The 23,955-nt window shown below is 34.0% G+C and overlaps 1 protein-coding gene across 7 annotated transcripts in view; it reads left to right on the plus strand.

The window, feature by feature from the left end:
* LRBA (LPS responsive beige-like anchor protein) overlaps window positions 1-23,955 on the plus strand; it is a 785,650-nt gene that overhangs the window by 627,518 nt on the left and 134,177 nt on the right. For all 7 annotated transcript variants that reach the window (XM_045465918.1, XM_045465937.1, XM_045465946.1 and 4 more), the window contains exon 47: window positions 10,519-10,671. In XM_045465918.1, coding sequence (XP_045321874.1) covers window positions 10,519-10,671 — 153 coding nt within the window. The remainder of the gene's footprint in view (window positions 1-10,518; window positions 10,672-23,955) is intronic.

Raw genomic sequence — 23,955 nt, forward strand, 5'->3', positions numbered from 1 at the left:
TGAAATCAGTCTTGTCAGAGGCATTGATGAACAGCTTCTGTGCTGTCAAATGCACATACTCAGTTCTCATTGTACTTGATCTCCCACCATTATTGACAAAATTAATTGATCCTCTTTTTGGGAGGTGGGGAGAGGAGTAACCTTTTCTTTACCTGGTGTCTGGAATAAGGAGCCACCTTTTCCTGGCTATCTTCTTACCATTTATTTTTTTCAGTCTCTTTTACTGGATTATCTTGTTTTCATACCCTAAATTATTAGAGTACCTTAGGGCTCAAGTTTTAGATCTCTTCTGTATGAGTACTTTTTCCCTAGATGACTGCACCTTATCTCATGGCTCTCCCCTGAATTCTAGATTTATATATCTAGCTCCTTTTGAACTAGATATATATTCATAGGTATTTTAAACTGGACATGTCCAGTATCAAACTCTTTATTCTCCTCTTACCCTCCTCCCCACCCAAAGAAAACATCTTGGTTATTGGGTTGCCTGACTGTTCTCTCTTACTCTACTGTACCCTCACTTGCCTTCGTTGTTGTTCCTCTTCAGAAATGCCAAGTCCACTCCTGCATATGATGTTCCATCTGCCTGAACCACTTTCCCCCGAGATACTTACTTTGCTTGTTTTGTCATTTTATTCAGATTTCTATAAAAAGGTCCCCTCCTCAGAGTGGGCTTCTCTGAACACCCTTACTAAAATAATACCACATCACCTCTCATCATTCTGTATTCCCTTATCTTGTTTTATTTTTTTTACGTAGTACTTGTCACCATTTGGTGTGATACATATGTATTAGTTTGTTTATGTCTCCATCACTAGAGCTTTATAAAGGCAGGGACTTTTTGTATTGGCTACCCTGTGATCTCAGCATTTTGAACAGTGCCTTGCATTTAGTTAGAAATCAGGAAATACTGGTTGAATGAATGAATAGATGGTAAAATGTCAACTAAAAAAGAATTGTGGAAGAGCCTGGCAGAAACTGAGAGGTCATTTGTGGATAAAGAGGAGAGTGTATGGCCATCCTGGCTAGAAGGGAACAGCAAAACCTAGGTAGATATGCACTTCACATAGAAGGGGGTTACGAATACTTCATATTTTAGGAAGGGCTTTTCTGTCCTCAGGAGAACTGATAGCTGAATGTCATCTGCTGGCCAAGAGGTAGGAATGGTTCAGTTTTCTACATTTTAACAATTAAGACAGATTGAGTTGTTACTGTTATAGCTTTCAAAAGAAGTCTATTTGGACATCCTGTCACTGGTCATATCTTGGATATTGAATTTAAAAGCCTATATTATAATGTATGTTATTAGTAATGAATGTAAAATTTGTATTAACTTAAAAAATGAGTAGGGTCAATACAGCATATTCTGTACTTAAAATTAAGTAGAGAGAATGCAATTAAATTCTAAGAGATTATAAATAATATTTTTTCAACCCCTGAGCTAAATAATATTTTTAAATAAATGACTATCAGTAATATTACATGAATGAGTTTTAGCTTTAAGAATTAGCTCTCAAAAGTTTTGAGTATACATATGTTTGTTAAATAATGGAGGCGATCAAAATGGAGATGATAGAATAGTTTTATTTGTGTCGTGTGAGATTGTAAAACATGAGACCTTTGACTTATCCTCTACTGCCTCAGAAATCCCAGGAGTCTGTAATCTGAAGATAAGTTAGGTTCCTTTTTTCTCCCATAAGCATGCCTTCTACCATAATACATTCCATGGATGCTGATGGCATCAGTGTTAGAGCCATTTATGAGAAAGTGCTTAAGTATAGCTAATCGAACATAATCACTGGAAATGTATTTCTTGATGCATTTGTTTTTTTTTTTTTAAGCTTAAACTTTGATTATGTAGTGGTTTTAGTTTCTTAGTTAAAATATTTTCATTATGTATTCTTCCTGTTTTCAGACATATTTTTAAACAATTCAGAGTTTTTTTAAAGCTAAAATAAAATAAAATTAAAATCTTACCTTTCCATACATCCTTTGCACACTTCTGGTGTATGTCCTCCCTTCCCCCACTGCCTGCCTTCTCTCTCTCTTTCTTTTGTATTTTTCCATCAGTCTCTCTCTTTCACACTCACATCCACATTAGAGTTAGCTAAAGTTTTCTCACCTCTCTCTTAACAATGTAAAACATTTACACTTTAATGGAACTACCTATTCGTTCATGTTTATATATACAACTTATGCACAACTTTCAGCTTTGTTCATTTAACCACATCTCTGTAACCCTTTTCTTCTTCATGTGTCAGTTGGTTAAATGATGTATCTATGCACTAATTTTTTTAGCACTGAACTTTGTACTCTTTTGTCTACAATGAACTATTATTTTGGTCTTTGATAAAAATTACTTGAAACACTGAATATTTTTCTTATGCTACTTATGTACTAAGCAGAAAAAAAATCTTTTAAAAGGCACTTAGAAAATTCTTCCTGAATTATAAAGATGTACACACATCAGCTGTGATTTGCTTTTTGACTGATGATCTTATGATATTTTTATTCAATTAAAAATGTGGGCTGTACATTAATATGTTCATAGACACTGATATTAACTGTTCTCTCCCATACTCATAGCTGTATGCATATATTTATGTATTTTACAACTTACTCTAGAAAGGATTTTAGGTGGGCATTTTATTTATGGCAGTTACACCTTGCATGTTGTTTGCATTATTAATGTTCATTATCTCTTCTTAAATTACGATTTCCTTGAAGATAGGGCCTAGAACAGCAAATGGCTCAGTTAAGATGTCCAGTTCAAATATAGAAGTGTAAAACGTGTTGAAAGCAGAAGAAAACTAAAATATTCAGGGTCTTCATAAAGTGAGCCATGTTAAGCTCTACAGTGATTGCTAATAAAAAATAACTATATTTGTTTTAAATATGATATTTAGTGGGAATTATTAAGTCTCAAATATTTTTGTGGACATATTTTTATAAGTAAATTTTTTAAAATGCCCTTAGAATTATATTAAATGCTTTTATGAATGGGCATAATTCAGCGAATGACCTGTTTGCTTTCAAAGTCAGTCAAGTTGAGTCTCTAATTTTGGATTTTTATCACGGGTCATGTTAATAACAATAATAGTAATAGTAATAATAATATCTTATGTGTACATAAAATTTTGTGTTGTTAGCCTGACAGCAACCCTGTGTTTTAAAAATGACAATTCACGTGAATAAGGGTTAGGTCAGAAGAAAAATTCATTTAAGGGCATGTGACCAGTAATTTGAGTAGATAAGACTCAAATGCAGTTATTTTTCTCTACTGTATTAGATTGGTATAGATTATCTATTATTTATTGGTTTGTAATCCATGATTTTTCTTTATTTAAGTGCTTTTGAAATGACAGTTTTATAATACCTAAAACCACATGATATTTATTAGATTTGTCTAGAAGGATTATAGATTATTTTTCCTTCTCCAGTTTTAAAAATTGCTATTATGTTTCTTTTGTTAAAGGAAAAAATAGCATTTTATCTACCAAATAAAGAGAAACTAAATTTAAACATTAATTTGAAAACTTACTGATATACAGTCCATTTAAAATGACTTATAGGTACAGTTCAACTCTAATCAATTTTTTAAAAAGGTTTTTCTCATTTGTGGGCTAAGAAAATAAATATTTGAATGTTAAAATGTCTCAGAACATGTTCATTATTTTTTCCATAACATGTTGTTCACTAACTCTTTTATTTACTAATAAAGCTTGTTTGGATTTTTTTTTCCTTCATAAAATATATCATGTTCCCAATGATGAAAAGCCAAAATTTTGCCTTCAACATCATTTTTTACTGTCAGTGTCCCCAAAGCACATGTTACCTTGCTATTATTCTTATATTTGAGTTGTCAGGATTTTATAATTTAGTAAGAATAGAATAAAAATTTAACTTTAGCTCCAAAGTAGCATCTTTTGTTTTGTTTTTAGTTTGATTTTCTTGTTTCTTTGGGTTAATAGATCAGTATTTTCTAGGTTACCCAGGTATTATAGAAGTGATGGGTTTAGTTGAATGGACGGAATTGATGTCTATTAGGAGAATCATACAACCTCACTGCAGAGGCTGTATCAGTGAGGATCATATCCTAATAAAGAAAACTGAAGCATATGTGTGGTCACAACCAATGCTTGTCATTATGCCATGAAAGCCTTAGGATTGGTGATCAAAGCAATGGGCTTATCCTGAACTGTGGTATAACCTCTGGTTGAACCTTTCAAGTTTTTATTTTAGGAGATGATGCAGTATATTTTGACCATGTTACCTGCCTCTATGACCCATCTGCCTAATTAAAAGAAAGGGATTAAAATTATTGTCAGCAAGTCAGAAGAAAATGTGAATTATAAATATCTCTGTCTTCTGTCTGTGTTTTTTGCTTCTCATTTTCCGCTGGTGTTAGAAAGAATTCCTGAGCATATGTTTTTTATCCAGGGCAGAATGTTCTGTTCTGATGAATATAAAACATACTTCACTTTGTAAATGTACATTAGAAGTATTAGACATAATCTTTGACTCTGTTACTAAATATCGTCTGTCAAAGGAGATAATTTTGAACTTAATGTTTGGTATTGAAGTATGGTTCTTAGGAAGATACTTTTAGGATTAAGATGGAATTCTGCAACGTATACTTGAATGTCACTATATCCATAGTAAATTTTAGGCATTATATGTACTTTTTTGTCAAATGTTGTTTGTATCTCAGTTGAGTTCAGTGTATTTGTTTTATAGTAAGAGGGTATTCAACTCCTATCAACTGATTTATTTATGCAGATTTTCTTTTAATGAGGTTGTAACATGTTTTAAGTGTATACGGTCCCTTCTTTACTCAACTTAATTGTGCTTACTTGATTATGTCCTTGATATTACATGTAGATTCTTTGTAATCTTTCTCTTCACTGTTAATTTCTTAGAAACATTTATATCATTTTAAATTCATGTTCATTTTTAAAATTTCCTAATGGAAAATTTTTTTCTTATGAAGAAAAAGCTGAAATTCATAGCCTGGCATTCAGGGCTTTCCACAGTTTGACCCTACCTATATCTCTAGTTTCATCTGCCTCTACATGTATACAGTCCTCTCTAAACCAATTAAATTGTTCTTCATTGATCATTGGAAACAAATGATAGGCACATTTCAATCTCTGTATTCCCCTTCTCAGGACTATTCTCATCTTTCTTCTCTGATTATTTATTTTAAATACCATTTTCAATCATTCATTCAACAGAGTTTTTCTGAATGCCTAATATGGGTTACACACTGTGCCTAGGCTGTGGAGGTTTAATGCTGAACAAGATAGGTAGTCTTCAATCTCATGGAACCTTCAATTTAAAGGGAGATAGAAGCAGACAATTACAGTACCGTTTGATGAACACTGTATTAGGGAAATACAATGTATTATGCTCTTTCCCTAAAGGTTTCTCTGTCCACCCCAACATTTATGCATCATTTTCTTTTTTTGAATTTCTGGAGTGCTGTTTGTTCCTACAACGAGTTTCCTCCCAATAAATGTATCCTTTCACTCTTATTTAGAAATTTAGATAATCATGTCTCTATATCCCAGATTTTAACACAGTTTTCTGCAAAGAACAAAAAGTAAATGAATACTTCTTTGTGATAATGTGTTCTATTACCCTTTAGAAGCCTACCTAAGGCTTAATAAAATAATGAAATAAGAGGAACTTCTTTAACATTTTATTCTTTAATATTTTTAATTTTTCAAATATTTTAGCTTATATTTTCTTATTCATATATAATTAACATCCACTGTTATATTAGTTTCAGATGTACAATATAATGATGATTCAACAGTTCTATACATTGTGAAGTTTTATTCTTTTAATGAAAGTAGCATTTACATTATATTTCTTCCTGTACTGCATTCTTCCTACCATTTTGCCTCCTTAGAAATAATTATCACTGAGAAAAAAAGAATTATCATTGAATATATTGATATCTTTTTATGATTGGAGCATATATAATTCATAATTACCAACTACTCAAGTGTATAAGAAATGTCCCAATATGAATTCACATCTTCTTCATATTAGGCTAGTGGGAAATTCATTCACAGTCATTAGAGAGTAGAGCAGGGACCTCTTATTCCAGGCTTATGTGATACCTAGAAAAGTGGCCCTCACATCTTCTGTCCATCTTATTCATTGGTCGTATCCTCATGGTCTTTTGGAAGCAGGCAGCTCTGTTTGGGTTAAGAAATACTCGCTGATTACAAAGACCTTGGTGCCAAGGGACTAACTTTCCTAAGTGCACCATCATGAGCCTACCATGTTGGGCAGTTGGGCAGATTGTATGTACTGGCACTTGACTGAAGGAAGGAATAGGAGCTGAAATCCAGCCAGTAGCATACTTACCAAACTAAGTACCCTTTTGCTCCATTAGTCTAGAAGGGTTACCTTTTTCTAATCCATAAATAGGTACTATATGAGCAGGCAATGAGCCTGATCACCGCTTGCTATCCCCTGGGTTTTAGCTTAACCTCTTCATCCCCACCTCTCCCAAAAGCCGATTATATATAGATTTTGAGAAATATGTTTCTCTAATCTTGGGGACAACCTCCCTCTTCTTTAGCTTCTATCTTTAAAAATACTAACTTTTGAGGGGCGCCTGGGTGGCTCAGTTGGTTGAGCATCTGACTTTGGCTCAGGTCATGATCTCACAGTTCGTGAGTTCAAGCCCCACGTCGGGCTCTGTGCTGACAGCTCAGAGCCTGGAGCCTGCTTCCGATTATGTGTCTCCCTCTCTCTCTGCCCCTCCCCTGCTCATGCTCTGTCTCTCTCTCTGTCTCAAAAATAAATAAAACATTAAAAAAATACTAACTTTTGAAACTGCTTCTTCTGGACACCTTACATAATTGGTTCTGTTTGCTTAGACTTGCACAAAAGACAGAAAAAAAGGGTGTCTTGAAGAGGCTTCTGCTGTAGACCCTGCAAATGTTCTGGAACTATATGACTACTCTTTTGAAATTGGAGAGGTTTGGGGTGAGAGGTAAAAAATAGAGATTTAATTCATATCTCACTAAAAAGTGAAATATTAAGCTTAATTTTTAATAAATTTTTAATTTTGAAATATTTTTATAATGCCCACTGTATAACATTTACAGGATATCCTTAGAAGGAAGTCACAAAAAAAATCTATGGTAATTAAATGGAAATTGATGACTTACTACTTTCTTGCCAGCATAATAGAAATTATAGATCTGAAAGTTTAAAATTGTGCACTAAAGACTTCAAAAGTATAAAATTGCTTTGTTTATATCTTTCGTTAAAAATTTATTTTGGGGGGCACCTGGGTGGCTCAGTCCGTGAAGTGCCCAACTCTTGATTTTGGGACAGTTCATGATCTCATTATTCGTGGGTTCAAGCCCTGCATTGGGCTCCTCGCTGACAGTGCGGAGCCTACTTTAGATTCATTCTCTCTGCCTCTCTCTTTCTCTCTCTCTCTCTGCCCCTCCCACACACGCTTGCTCACACGTGCTTTCTCTTTCTCTCCCCCCTACAAAATAAAATAAAACTTTAAAAATTATTTCATTTTTGTTTTATGTGCATTTTTGCCCTATTAATTAAATTAAGTGAATTTATATGTAAGGTAAGCTGTTAGTATTAAAGCAACAAAATAATTTAAATTCATAATAAATTTATGTGTTTAAATACAGTGAGCTGGGAACAAACTATATTTCTGTTAATTGAATTTAGAACTTGTAAAAGAACGAGAAAGGGCATTTCTATTTTGAGCAAGTATGTCTTTGTCAATTTGTTCAGCAACTTGAATAAAATGACACATGTAGAAGATAGAGAAAAATATACAAAATCATAAGAATTTTAGTGCCATACATAGGAAGATTTGAAGACTTTCTTTGTATGAAAATTGTTATGAAGTATCACCCTGTTTGATTTCTGCTTCCTAGATGTGGTCTTGAAAAAGAGTATACTTTTTATGTATTTTTACTATGCAGTGTATATCTTTCATTTATAATAAAAATGACTGCTCTCCCAAATTTTAAAACTTGGGAGAAACCTAGTATCTAAAATTCGGCCATTGTTATTGTTTTGAATCTAGGAAAATTATCACACATGAGCAGAGTCAGTATAACAGGCAAAAGAAAGGCAACATCTTCTAATCAGGAGAACCTTGGGGTAAGGATGAGGGCAGACAGATGTTATTGAAATTAAAAGAATTTGTATATAATTAGGCCAAAATATGCTTTTGATTTTGAATACACAGGTGTGATCCTCCCTCTTACTGTGAACAAGACTTGGGAGAAGTAACATTCTTCTTTTCAGCACAAGTAATTTGGAGTGAAAATAAGATTTTGGTACAATTTTTCAAAGTTGTAATTTATTGAATGTACACTTTAGCAAATTAGTAATAGTTATAAAGTGAATTACCTTCATATTTGGGTAAATGATAATTATAGCATACTATAAAATTCTTCTTGATTAATTTTATTACATAAAAATACTATATATATAGTATATATACACATAATAATTTTTTTCAGGAAAGCACTTTCTTATGGAAGAATGAAAAATCTTTTTTACTTTTAAAAAATTACTTTGAACATATATTAAAAACTTGTATTTAAAACGTTTAGTATTGGGGCGCCTAGGTGGCTCAGTCGGTTGAGTGTCCAACTCTTGATTTAGACTCAGGTCATGATCCCAGCATTGGGCTCTGTGTGGAACATGGAGCCTGCTTGAGATTCTCTCTACTCTGCCCCTCTTCCCTGTTCGCACTCTCTCTCTTTCTCTAAAATACATACATATGTGCATATATTATGTATACTGTTTAAGTAGAACTCATGCTTATTTTGACGAATAAGGGCATAGCCTTTAGGGTTTGACAGATCTTGATCTAAGCTCTAAATTTATCATAAGTCAGCTATGTAACCTTAGGCAATTTACTTAACTTCTTTAAGCCTTAGTTCTTTTTTAAAATGAAGGTGATATGTTGTAAAGTTCTTAAGATTAATTGTGGTAAGATTTATTAAGAGTTTATTTTAGAGTCGCCTGGGTGGCTCAGTCGGTTAAGTGTCCAACTCTTGATTTCGACTCAAGATGTGATCTCACAGTTTTGTGAGCTCAAGCCCCACATCAGGCTCTGTGTGACCACGCAGAGCCTGCTTGGGATTCTCTGTCTCCCTCTCTCTCTGCCTGCCCCGCCCCCCAACTCATGCTCCCTCTGTCCCTCTCAAAAAAAATAAAATAAAATAAAATAAAAAAGAGTTTATTTTAGCACCTGACTCATCTCATGCAATATCAAACATATTGGATATAGCTTTTTGTTTACATAAAAATAACACACATACATCTTTCCTCTTTTTGTCGGTTAAGACTTAAGATGCATCATTTTTGAAGATGAGAATCTTAATATTTTTGCATGATCACTGTGTCATTTCATTTATGGTTTAACTTCTAACAGGGTCCTTCCTTTTTTAAAAAAAAAATGCCCAATTGAAATGTTTTTCAAGTCTAATGATCAGGTGATTGTCAGGCATTTGGAGGACAAGCTCATTTTTACCCTGCTTAGTTAATTATTGTGATTGTAAACAAAGGATGTACAATTCAAAGTCAAGCAACAATTCACATGGATGACCGAGGTGATAATAGCTTAATTCCTGCTGGATCTTTGTTCTTTACTCTGGAGAGTTCACACTGACCTTGTCCAAAATCTGATGACCTCCCTATTTTACTCAACTGTTTGGAAAGCCAGGCCTGCCATAGCTGGCCCTGAGGGGGTATCCTAAAGACCACTGAGTCACTGACCCATGTCAAGACTGGATTTAAAGTCTGATCTACAGGACCTCTGAAATAGTTACACATGGGGCTTATTGTACACAAAAACCCTAACTAGCTTCATTTTCTGCTTATAAAATACCTTAATGAAGTATATTTTAAGTGTTCTTAATAAAGTCATATATTTAATTTTACCAAGTTTTTCATTGCAGATCATTTTTTTAGACTCCTTGTAAATATTTTTTCTCAAAGGTAGTGTGTTACAACTAAACTTGAATGTTTTAAAATGTGAGCAAAACATGTTGTTAAATCATAGCTAAATGTAATGAATACTATCCTGTTTGATGAAGGGACTAATACAGTTGTGTTTTAATACTTTTAAAGATTTTGGTCTTTTGGGCAAAAATTCCACATACTTCATAAAAAATTTACTTTAAGCTGTAACAGCATGTTATTCTCTGCTTCTATTTTGTCAAACCTCAAATAATACTCAAATGTTGGTATTTAAGAGTTTTGAGTTATGAGAATTGTCCTGAAAGGAAGCACATACCAACCGGTAAGGTGTTAATATTTAAATTTGGTTGGATGGGAACTGTCTACCTTAACAGTAACTTTGTGATCTGTGATAGAGAAAGGAAAAAATTTCTTGTGTTTATTTTGTTCTTCTTCTGCACAAAAGGAAATGACTATGCCATTTTATGAATATCTAGTCAGTATTCTGCAGTTTATAATATGATGATGTCTTTTATTTTTATGTAGGAGTTGATTCCTGAATTTTATTATCTTCCTGAGATGTTTGTCAACTTCAATAATTATAATCTTGGAGTGATGGATGATGGGACAGTAGTGTCTGATGTTGAACTTCCTCCTTGGGCCAAAACCTCAGAAGAATTTGTTCGCATAAACAGACTGGTAAGATAGTAATCATCTACTCTGTCTGTCATGAGCCTTTTCTCAAAGTATCTTTCATGTGTTGGTATAATCATTAACCCTTGCTCTTCTCAACAAAATTGTAGTTGATAGAGATAACTGAAAGTAACAAAGTAGTTCATGAATCTCCATATATATTTTATTAAATTTTATTGACTTGAAAAGTATAGTGGTTTTTTTGTCCTTTTATGTGAAATGTGGGTTACTAACCTTCATGTGCACATGATAATTCAGAATTATAAAGGAAATTTTTTAATGTTTATGTATTTTTAAGAGAGAAAGACACAGAGCATGAGAGGGGGAGGGGCAGAGAGAGAGAGGGAGACACCGAATCCAAAGCAGGCTCCAGGCTCTGAGCTGTCAGCACAGAACCCAGTGTGAGGCTTGAACCCACGAGCTGTGAAATCATGACCAAGCGCCTCAAAATTATAAGGGAAATTATAAGTAAAACTGGAATTGTATGCTTCATGAAACATGAGTTTCTTGTACTAGGTAAAGAACGTAATCCTGTGCTCTGGGATAGAAGGCCACTGCACATTTTGGTAATAGAAAAAAGATTTTCAAGTTATATGTATTATCTTTCTTTAAAAGGAAATCTTCATGTAATATTCAGGACATAAAAATTTAAAAACTTAAAAGCCCAGTAATCATTATTTTCTTCAGACTCCTCTCTAGTGAACTCTTTAAAATCCTCACACGTGGGTTCTAAATTATTTTATGAAAAAGTTCTGTCTGTCCGTTTTTGCCTTTAAGTTTCATAAAAGTTTGGAGTCTGGGACCTCTATTCTCAGTTTTTAAAAGTAGAATCTCTGTCATACTGCATATTAAAAGTGAAATCTAGGAGCACCTTGTTGGCTTAGTTGGTAGAGCAACTCTTGATCTCAGGGTTGTGAGTTCAAGCCCTATGTTGGGCAGAGAGATTAGTTTAAAAAAAAAAAGAAAGCTAAATTCCATCGTGTCTTTAATTTACACTTAAGGAAAATTATTGCATTTTAGTTTTCTAAGTGACATTTCTTACCTTTTATACTAACATTTATATATATATTTTTAAGTTTTGTTTATTTATATTGAGAGAGACAGAGACAGTACAAATGGGGAAGGGGCAGAGAGAGGGAGAAAGAGAATCCCAAGCAGGCTCCATGCTGCCAGTGCAGAGCCCAATGCAGGGCTAAAACTCACGAAACCGTGAGATCATGACCTGAACCAAAACCAAGAGTCGGATGCTTAACCGACTGAGCCACTCGGGTGCCCCTCAACATTTATATTTTAATCCTGTCTTCCAGATCCTAATTGCAATCCTATTGTTACTGAAATTTCACGTTTTATGTATATTGGAAGTAATGCAGGGGAAATGGAAAGAACATAGTCCTTGGAGTTAGACCAACTTTCTAATCTTGAATAAATCACTTTGCTAATTATGGGACTTTAGGCAGTTTAATCTTTCTGAGCTTTGGTTTCCTTATATGTAGTCTGAAAATTATGAATATAAAATTGTAATTATGTATGTAATATTCTTTGGCTTACAGTAGGCACTTAGAAAGTAGTACCTAACATTATTCTATCATAGTCCTCAGGTACATGTTTTATTTTACTTTTACCCCATGCAATTTGGAAGATTATAATTAAAATGAGAGCCCAACGCAAAGCTTAGTTGTAGCAAACATTGAAGGAGACGTCAGACTTTTAAATGTGACAGTTGTCTATGGCTGTGTGATTCCCTCTCACCCCTCAGAGACTATTAGAAGTCAATAGAAGGTATAGTTATACCACAAGTTCTTTTTTTTTTTATTTCAGTAATTGCCCTTTTGAAGTACATTTATTGAGGTATAATGTATGTACCATAAAATTAATCTTTATTTTTTTTAACGTTTATTTATTTATTTACTTTTTCTTTTTTGAGAGAGATAGTGTGCACCTGCAGGGGAGGGGCAGAGAAAAAGGGACAGAGAGAGAATCCCAAGCAGACTCTGTGCTGTCAGCAGAGCCTGATGTGGGACTGGATCACATGACCCATGAGATCATGACCTGAGCCAAAATCAAGAGTTGGATACTTAACAGATTGAACCACCCAGGTGCCCCAAAATTTACTTTTAAAAGTGCACATTGCTTTGAGTTTTAGAAAATTTAGACAATTGTATAACCATCACCACAGTGCAGCTTTGGAACACTTAACATCACTTGTACTTGTTTGCAGTCAGTCCCTGCTCTGGGACTTTTTGTCTCTGTAGAGACATTTTTTCTAACTTTTTTAGAAATTTTATATAAATGAAATCATGTAATACGTGCCTGGGTTCTTTTATTTAGCATGATATTTTTGAGATTCACCCATGTTGCATATGTATTACGGCATATTGTATTGCTGCATAATATTCTATTGTATAGATATAATACATTTTATTTATTTACCAGTGTATGGACATTTGAGTTTTTCCAGTTTGAGGCTATTATGAGTATTTGCATATGTCTTAGGGTGAACATCTGGTTTCATTTCTCTGGGATAGATACCTAGGAGTTTCCTTGTTGGATCACATGATAAGTTGCTAAGACTTGGTATTGTCAGTATTATTTATTTTAGCTGCTTTAGTAGGTATTTCGTTGTAATTTTAATTTGCATTTCCAAAATGACTAATTATGTTGACTGCCTTTTCACAGGCTTATTTTGTACTCATCTGTGTTTTTTTTTAAAACAATTTGTTTTTAATATTTATTTTTGAGAGAGAGAGGGAGCGCACACATATGCAAGCGGGGAAGGTTTTTTTGAGAGAGAGAGGGAGACAGAGGATCTGAAATAGGCTACTCCTCACTGTGAGCACAGAGCCCAATGCAGGGCTTGAATCCACAAACAACGAGATCTTGACCTGAGCTGAAATTTGGAGTTGGCTGCTTAACCGACTGAGCCACCCAGGCACCCCCTGAAGTGTTCTTTGGAGCTATTCGTATCTTTTGCCTATTTTTAAGTTGGGTTGTTTTTCTCATTATGTAATGTAAGCAATCTTTACATATTCTTTGTGAAAGTTCTTTATCCAACATATGTTTTGTGAATAATTTTCTCCTAGTCTTGTCTTTTCATTTTTAAAAAAATGTTCATTTATTTGTTTTGAGAGAGAAAGAGGAAGAAAGAGAAAGAGAGAGAATCCCAAGTAGGGTACACACTCATCACAGAGCCTGATGCAGGACTCGATTCTGCAAACCATGAGATCATCACCTGAGCTGAAATCCAGATTCGGAAACTTAACTGACTAAGCCACCCAGGTGCCTCTGTCTTTTCATTTTTTAATTTTTCTTTTGAATCACCATTTTTAAAAAATGTTTCACTATTAGGTAGATATGAAATAACATTTATATAACATTTGAAAGGTATAAATAATCATTCTCATTCTTCAGGAATATATTTTAAAGAAAAAAACTTAAATCATGTTCAGATCATTTTATCATTGAAACACTTTCTTAAATATGATTTAAAATTTTAAGTCTCAAGGGAGCCAAATCTCGATTAATTATTACCATGTTTAGTACTATTAAGAGTATGAAGAGGTTTGTTAGAGTGTTTACTTAAATCTGGTCCGAAGGAGAAAAACATTTGAATAAGTTATATTAAAAGCTTTTCAACATTATTTTGACAATTAAGAGAATTTAATTGTGTAAATTGGGTAAGCCTCTCTCTTCATAGTACTTCCTATCTCTGCTCTCACAACCTTTACCTCAGAAGAGCCAGATCTTTCGGGATGGGCTTCCCAAGGGCACCATGGAAAAGAAGATTAACAAATTGTTTTCAGTAAGATTTAGGTTTTGCCTGCCATTTTGTATGAAATTACATACAAAATAGTATTTTACAACTGCATGTTTATTATAACTTAGAATTAATTTTATTAAGCATTTGTGCCAGTGATTCCTCTGTGAGTTATACAATGTCTTCATAGTTCAGGCTCTGAATGAGCTTGCATTCTTGAAAGAACTGTATAAAAATTTCATTGCAAATTAAATGCAAACATAGAGTCAAATATCAAATCTCTCATCTTTTACATTTGTAACTAGGAAAGTTAGTTGATTTTACTTACATGTATCTTTATGAAAGAATTCAATAACTCATTCATTCTTTCAGAAATATTTATTATACACCTGTGATGAGCAGAGCTCTCCTAAAGTGCAGTCTGTATTGATTCATTTTATAATTTCCTCTTCACTTTCTACAAGTGATTAAATTATTAGTATGGTATTTTATGTATCTGTTAGCATGTTATCAAGTAAGGATTTTATCCTCTTCCTCTTTTTGGTTGCCTCTTCAAGTCCACAGATTTTATGCAATGATTGTAGCTCATGAAATGCATACTACTTTGATCTGTGACCTTTTTGTGGTGCTAATCGGGTTCCTGATATCATTATACCTTACTCATTAATCATATTTCCTGCAGCCCGTCAGGCAGCCAGACAGCACAAGTCCCTGTTTTCAGCCCTCTGTTGGCAGGTTTCTGCTTTTCCAGATTATTACAGACGATACTTTGGCTTCTCATAGCCAGAGCCACATCAAGCTGTGTGTTACAATTAAAGTCAGATGGTCCTCAGGTTGAACAGGGATATAGTGTTGCAGCTGTCTCTCTTCCTGGAACAAACCAGCACCAAGAACAGATGATCTATAGGACAGTGAATAATAACAGATTGTACAGTACTCGCTGGTAGCAGGGGATCACAGAATTAATTAACTGACATACTCGTTTTAAGATACCCAGCACGTCTTTTTAATGTATTTGTTTGCCCAGATATTAATTCAAGGGGATAGGATATTTTTAGTAGCATGATTTTGATGGTGGACCCGTAATGCCACATTTTCTATTTTTGTTAGAGGGCCCTAACTACTATCTTGCCTTAACCAATTTAATCCTCAGAGCTTTCTGCAAGTAATGAAGATCTAAATGTAGGATTGGCAAATTGGCTAAAGTGTAGGATTTATGGACAGAAGACAATATCCTGTGTATTTTAGAAGGAAAACCCACCTAGGTCTGATTAGTCTTTCAGGTAAATAAATTATATTTTCTTTGTTCTGAACAATTAGAATCAGGGTAAAACCCAAACAATCTTAACTACATCCCAGAGATTGGCCTGTGTTATTTAATATTACCTGAACCAGAAAAAATTTTTTTATTCCAAAACTGCTTCAGAAATACAAATGAGAAACAGGCTTTCATACTTTAAAATAATATAACACTGTATGAGTTCAGACTGCTCATCAATTATCTTTACGATATAATGCTCATGTTATGGACCTATATTATATTGCCTCTTACAACCCTGGAGTTTTAAGTTGAAATTCAAGAGACAAAGAAACCCATACTCTGAACAGTAATGATAGGTCTATTTATAAAAGTTGAAGTGGAGCATTTTGTTTTAGCCAAAGGATGTGTAATTTATTCAAATTTTAATAAAAATAATTCTTTCATTTACAGGTATTTATTGAGCGCCCATGTTTGTACCAGCAAACTAGATTCAGTGAATAAGACGATATCCCTTCTCTTTTGTAGGTTACTTCCTTTTTGATAACTTAGATTTTTGAAGTGGAAGGCTTCTCAAAGGCTGAGAGGTGGCATGAATCTAATAAGCAAGGCTTCTATTGATGGATTATCCTGAGGTTTTCAGTTAGAATCACATTTGCTTTTGTGTATCTTCTATAGCTTTTGTCTTCTCTACTATTTCAGAATGGTGACATGAGTAGTTACGTCCTTGAGAAGGTAAAGAAAAATAAAATGAGTATCTTATCTCCTTTTCAGATGATACATGGACAAATTAAAAATGATGATATCTTTTTATATTATTGTCTGAGAAAAACATTTTCAGATTTCTCAACCAACTTTGTTTTTTTTCTTATCTATTGCTAAGATTTAAATTTATTCACCTTAAACCTTCATAGATCTTTTATCTCTGAAGGAATTAGGTCAGTATTTCATAACTTCTTTTGAATTTGGAAAATTTACAAATCTTAAGCGATGACAGAATAGTTGAGACTATAAATCTCATGTCCTTAATGAAAGACTGTTATATGTACATAATGGCAAGAGCTGCAGCTTGAGATGACTGAGTTTGAAGTGATACAATTTTATCATATTATGTCCCAATTTTCAGTGTTTAGCAACACTGTAAGGTTGAGAGGTTTGAGATTTGAAAGGGTTTGCACTTTTTTTTTAACCTTTATTCACATCTTTGCTTCCATTTTTTGAGGAAAATGGCATTAAAAAAATCTTTCTAAAGAGAGCTGACCAGGCAATATTTTTCTGTTCTTTGGGATAGAATCAACAGGGGCTAACATAATTTTTTGATATTGTTCTTTTTCCTGTTGCCTTTTCATTTTCTACATTGATAATGATGTGGCCAAGAATGTAAATAGCCATGATGGCTGTAGTTGGTAATCATTCTCAACTATGGACATAAGCCTCCCACCCTTTCTTTACTCCCTGCAGTGGTCAGATCCAGAACTCTGGGGGGTGGAGCAGATATGTGTGAAGTTTGGAAAAAAAAAAAAAAAACACCAAAAATACTGTCGTTGGTTTGCTTTTGCTCCTGGTATGTAACTTTGGAAATTCTAGTTTGAAAAGGACATCTAAGTAGAAAAAAAGATGTTTGATGTTGTTAGGTTATTGATTCTCCCCAAACTTACTTATAAATTAAATGTAACTATCAATTCAAGGCCCAATAGGTTTTGTTTGTTGGAATATGACAAACTGGTAATAAAGGACAAAGGACCAATTATGGCCAAGACCTTTTCTGAGAACAAGAACAGGTTTTGGGGCCTTGCTGTATTATATATCAATAATTATTATAAACCTATAGTAATTAGGGGAAACCAGGAGAAAGTAGACTAACTGAAGTGAACACAGAACCCAGAAACAGGCCAGGACATCTATTATGTTGCAGATCTTTGGGGAAAAGAAGGACTTTTGATTTCATGCTGAGATAGTTACTGTATTAGTTTCTTGGGTGGCTGTAACAAAGTGTAACAAACCACAAACTGAGTGGCTTAAACAGCAGAAATTTGTTGATTCCCGATTCTGGAGGCTAGAAGTCTGAACAAAGTTCAGTAGGGTTGGTTCCTTGTGAGTGCTGTGAGGGAAGAATCTGCTGTAGGCCTTTTTTTCGTTCATATGCAGTCATCTTCTCTCTGTGTCTTGTCTCTTCACAGCATTTTCCCTCTATGCACATCTGTCTCTGTGTCCATATTTCCCCTTTTTATCAGGACGCCACCCATATTGGATTAGGGACTCACCCTACTCCAGTATGACCTCATCTTAACATAAATAATTACGTAAGTAATGATCCTATTTCCAAATAAGATCATATGTTGAGTTACAGAGAAGTTAAGATTTCAACATATGAATTTGGGGGAATATAGTTCATCCCATAATCATATCAATATGGAAAAAATAGATCAGAACTGTTCTTATGCCACAAACAAAAATTAAAGTATATTGATGCTTTAAATATGAAGATAAATGATAAACTTTTAGGAGATAATACAGAAGGATTCCTTTGTGAAATAGGGAAGTTTTCCCTATTTGAAATAGGGAATAGGGATCTTGAAATAGGGAAGTTTTCCAAACAAGAAACAAAAAGTGAAATATGGTATATCACATTAATTGGATTTTGGATATTAAACCAACCTTGCAGTCCTTGAATATATCATACTTGGATGGTATAAATATTTTTAATATATATGGTATTTTGTTGTTTTTGTTAATATTTTGTTGAGAAATTATTACTTTTGAGGATGTTTGCATCTGTGTTCATGATGAATATTGGTATATAGTTTTCTTATGATATCTTTGACTTTAATACCAGGATGATATTGGTCTCATAGAATAAGATATGGTTAAGTGTTTCTCTTTCCCTACTTTCTGAAAGACATTTTGAAAATATTTGGTGGAATTCACCACTGAAGCCACTGGACATGGGCTTTTCTTTGGAGGAGGATTTTTATTGTATTGTATTGTATTTTGTTTTATTTTAATTTATATTGTTTTATTTTATTTTATTAAGTATTTATTTGTTTTAAGAGAGAGAGGGAGAGAGAGCACATGAGTAGGAGAGGGACAGAGAGAGGAGAGAGGGAAACCCAAACAGCCTCCATGCTTGGTGCCCGATGCTCAGTCCCACAACCATGGGATCACAACCTGTGTCAATATCAAGAGTTGGATGCTAAACAAACCAAGCCACCCAGGCGTCCCAAGGAGGAAGACTTTAAATTACCAATTCAGTTTTGTTTTTGTTTTTGTTTTTTTACTTGTTACATGTTTATTCAGACTTCCTAATTTTTTTCTTCACTCGGTTTCAGTAACCTGTATGTTTCTAGGAATTTGTCCATTTAATCTAATTTATTGGTTCAAAGTTGTTCATAATATGCCTTATTTCAATTTCTCTAAAGTTAATGGTGATGTTACCTCATTCATCCCTGATTTTTGGTAATTTATATCATCTTTTTTTTCTAGGTCAGTCTTGCTAAAGATTTGTCAGTTGTGTTGATCTTTTCAACGAACTAGCTTTTCATTTCATTGGTTTTTCTGTATTAATGTTTCTGTTTTTTCTTTCATTGGGGGATCACCCTAATATCCATTATTTCTTTCCTTCTGCTTGCTTTGGGTTTAGTTTTCTTTTTTACTAGTTTCTTCATTTGGGAAAGTAGGTTTTTATTTCTTTCTTTCTTACTAATACTGGCTTTTATAACTAGAAGTTTCCCATTATGTACTATTTTTGCTTGCATCACCTAAATTTTGTTATTTTGTTTATTTTCATTTGTCTCATAACATTTTCTGATTTCCCTTGTGATTTCTTTTTTGACTTATGGAGTATTCAGAAATATATTGCTTAGTTTTCAAACATTTATGAATTTTCCAAATTTCCTTCTGTTTTTCATTTCTAATTTAATTTTGTTGTGATTGGAAAATATACTTTGTATAATTTCTGTTGTTCTAGATGTGCTGACACTTGCTTCATGATCTAGCATATGGTATGTATTGGAGAATTCTCCATTTCCCCTTGAGAAGAATGGGTATTCTGCTATTGAGTGTTCTATAGATGTCAGTTGGTCAGATTGTTTTATTGTGCTCAATAAATTTATTTATTTATATAGAAGATATATCTTCTACATATTCACTGATTTTCTATCTATTTCAGCCCATTTTTACTAGTGGGATGTTGAAGTCCTCAAATATTACCATCTCTTCTGTCAGTTTTTGCCTCGTGTATTTTTGATGTTAGGTGTATATGTTAGTTTCCCATGACTGCTGTAACAGATTACCAAAAACATGTGGCTTAACACAACAGAAATTTATTCTGTGAAACAAGTCCAAAATGAGTATTACATACCCTTCAGAAGATCCCCACCTCTGCCCTCACATCACCATCTCCTCTTCTATCTGTAGTGAAATCTTTCTCTACCTTCCCCTTATAAGGATACATGTGATTATATTTAAGGTCGTCCCTGATAATCCAGAATAATGTTCCCATCTTGAGATCCTTAATTTAACAGACCTTTTTCCCATATAAAGTACTATTTACAAGTTCTAGAGACTATGATTTAATATCTTTTGGGGGGCAGTGGGAGTATTTTTCAGCCTACCACTGTGCATATGTGTTTATAATTATTATATTTTCCTGATGAACTATTTTTTCATTGTAAGTTGTCCCTCTTTGTTTCTAGTAATTTTTTAGTCTGTTTTACCTGATGTTAGTGTAGCCTAGAACAGCTCTCTCAGTAACTGTTTGCATGGTATATAGTTTTCTTTTCTTTGACTTTCAACCTATTTTGTATTTGATTCTGAAGTGTGTCTTTGGTAGATAGCATATAGGTGGATACAGTTATTTATCCAGTCTGATAGTCTTTGCCATTTAACGCAATGATTGATGTGGTTAGATTCATGTCTGCCATTTTGCTAATTAGGTCCTTTAGTCTTGGGTCTTTTTGTTTCTCTGTTCTTCCCTTTATAATTTTCTTGATCATCTTGGGGTGCCTGGGTGGCTCAGTGGGTTAGGCGCCCGACTTTGGCTCAGGTCATGATCTCATGGTTCATGAGTTCGAGCCCCGTGTCGGGCTCTGTGCTGACAGCTCGGAGCCTGGAGCCTGCTTCAGAATCTGTGACTCCCCCTCTCTCTCTGTCCCCTCCCCAGCTCATGCTCTGTCTCTGTCTCTCAAAAAATAAATAAACGTTAAAACAAAATTAAAAAAAAAAACAGATCATCTTTAGTTTACAATTTTATTTCATTAATTTTTTTTTCACTATTTCTTTCTTGTAGTTGTTTTCTTAGTCATTACTTTAGGGACAATATGCATCTTAGTTTATTCTCAATCCACTTAATATTAATACTAGCTTAATTTCATTTGGATATAGTAACTTTGTTCAAACTCAGCTCAGTTCATTCCCCTCTACTTTGTGCTACTGCCATAAGTATATTACATCTATATACGTTATAAACCCACTGCACAGTGTTATGTAACTGTTGCGTTATGCAATCTATGTCTTCTAAAGAAGCTAAGACCGGAAAAAATACTTAAGAATTAATTTTAGTTGCTACTCTTACCTTGATAGAAATATTCCAAAATGAAAAAAATTATCTCACATACTCAGCATCATGTAGGAAAGGGATAATTCCCAAGTAGAAAAAGTTCTGTAGTATTGAAGTTTATATTTTCAAATACCAATGTTTTTCACTGTTTCTCTTGAAAAAAAATCTTTTTATAAAATGGATTACACATTTCCCTGTCTCTTAAGCAGAGAATTCTGAACTTAAATAGCCTTTTGTGGAATACTCATTGTTAAATATTCAGATATTTTCTGTGATGTCCTGAAAAGTTATTGAGATATATAAAGCTTTTTGTTCCTTAGCTAAAATGACCCACATTCCTCTGCTTTCTTTTAGCTTTTCTGTCAGCATTTCAGAGTTCTTTCCTGTGTCAGCTGTCACTTCCTATCACTTTTCTCTGTTAAGGTTTCCATCTTTCTTGGAGCTGTTACATTATTTTATGCATATATGGCAAGGTAAAAGCCTGAAGGATGACCTAGTGACTTCCACCTTTAAAGCTCATAAGCCTTGTACTTGTTTTCCTCGTGGCCTTCAATTGCCTTGAGTTTTGATATGTTCTAGATCCTCTGAAGACCTGAAATCTGAATTCTGGATAAATGAAACATAAACTGTGTTTTGTTTAGTGACATATTATTGTGTTTTATACAAGCAAAATAAAGTGAAATGATAACTATATCCTAGGTATACTACATTCATGTTGGAAAAACATCCAAATCTGTGTTTATTCTGGAGTATAAAACTTTCAGTGACTTTCTGCTAACATTATTAATATTTTGCTAAAATATTAACGTAACATATAAAGAGCATTTTAAATTTTGTTAGAATAATAAAATAATTCTTCCTCACATATACCCCATCTACATAATTCTGAAAAGCATTGTGTCTAATAGTGATTTCTCATCCCTGCAGACTTCAGCTTAGTGTGTAAGTGTGGGAGAATGCAGATTTCTTTTTCTCCTGACCTAGGAACATAGAGTAGTTGGTAGCTTCTAGCTTCTAGAATACCTACAAAAGTTGTGTTAGCATCTAGGTTCTAGAATAACTTCTAGTTCCTAGGTTATGTCATTATTTTCTTACCACAGTCCCTGCCACATGCTATTCCTATTTATTGCAATGTGACTCTACTCCTTTTCTAACCAAACTGTATCTTAAAACTCATAACCTTACCCTTCTTACCACCACCTCCTCAAAAAGCAAAATAAAACAAAAACTTGCAAACAGCTTTTCTCGTAACTCTCATCTTCCTCAAAATCTTTCATAAAAACCTGTACATATTACCCTATGGCCTTCCTATAATTCGTTCTCAATTTGGTTTTCTACATGTATGACTCACAGGCTGTTGGTTACTGGACCTTCTCTTCCTTTTTATAAATAGAATCCTGGTTTCAGGTGTAAACTGTATCACTTACAGTAGTGTATTTTATTTTTTTTTTTATTTTTTTAATGTTTATTTATTTCTGAGACAGAGAGAGACAGAGCATGAGTGTGGGGGAGGGGCAGAGAGAGAGGGGGACACAGAATCCGAAGCAGGCTCCAGGCTCCAAGCTGTCAGCACAGAGCCCGGGGGCTCGAACTCACAGACTACGAGATCATGACTTGAGCTGAAGCCATACGCTCAACCGACTGAGCCACCGAGGCGCCCCATAGTAGTGTATTTTAAAATGTGGCACATGGAAAACACAATCTGTATCAGAATCCCCTGGAAGGACAGTTACTTACCCATACAGTGATTTTTTTTTTTTGCTTATATTTGTATTTCTGAAAAGTTTTGGCTGAGAGAGAGTGTTAGCCAGAAAGAAGAAATTTGCTTATTACCTTGACAGTTATTTTCCTTGTGACAAATAATTTTGCTTTATGTGTTACCACTTGCATATTTGTTTAGTGCAAGTTAATAACCAAAATATCCATCAGTAATTGGGATGTGAAAAAAAATTTAGGCAGTGGCCATGTTAGACTGATTCCTTTACTCTCCAATACAGTTTTTCCCACTCTCAGGCTGCACAGAAATTCACTAATGCTTTCTTCCAGTACCTGCTTCACTTTTTCACATTTAGGTGTCTGATCCTTGGTTTCTGGTATGAAAAACAGATCTAAGTTTATCTTTATTCATACGGTTAGCCATTTATTTTGAAGTTCATTTTTTCCCACTGTTTTGAGGTTGGAAGGGAGTGTAAATCTCCTTTTCTGGCAATTACCACTGAACCCCCAGGATAGTACAGAATAAGTACCAAACAAATAATTGATGAATAAATATGTGAATAATTTAATTTATTTCTTTAAGTTGTTGAAGTACCTTAATGTGCTGACTTGAGGGAAAAAAATAAACAAACCTCATTTTTGGTGAATTTAGTGCTTATCCAGAGCAATTTAAGTTCTCTAGAGGTTAGAATTAAGAAGGAGAAGGAGGAGGAAGAAGAGGTAGATTTTATAGAAAATTTAACCTTTGTGTAAATTATCTTAGTAATGTGCTGCCAGGTACAGTTGGAAATTCTCCTTTCTGCCAGGGACTAATGACAATGGTTGAAGAAGAAAAGTGAGACTAATGGGCTCACAATGTGAGACTGGAAGTTGAATTCACAGATGAATGCTTACTCACCTAGTTCTTCTCAGGACCACTGTTGCTTCTGGCAGTGCTCTGTAGGGCTGGGAAGACATTGCCTCCGGCAGCTTACTGCCTTTGTTTCTGACACTGAGTCATGTCAC

Source organism: Leopardus geoffroyi, chromosome B1 (assembly GCF_018350155.1).
Source record: "Leopardus geoffroyi isolate Oge1 chromosome B1, O.geoffroyi_Oge1_pat1.0, whole genome shotgun sequence".
Classification (NCBI taxonomy): domain Eukaryota; kingdom Metazoa; phylum Chordata; class Mammalia; order Carnivora; family Felidae; genus Leopardus; species Leopardus geoffroyi.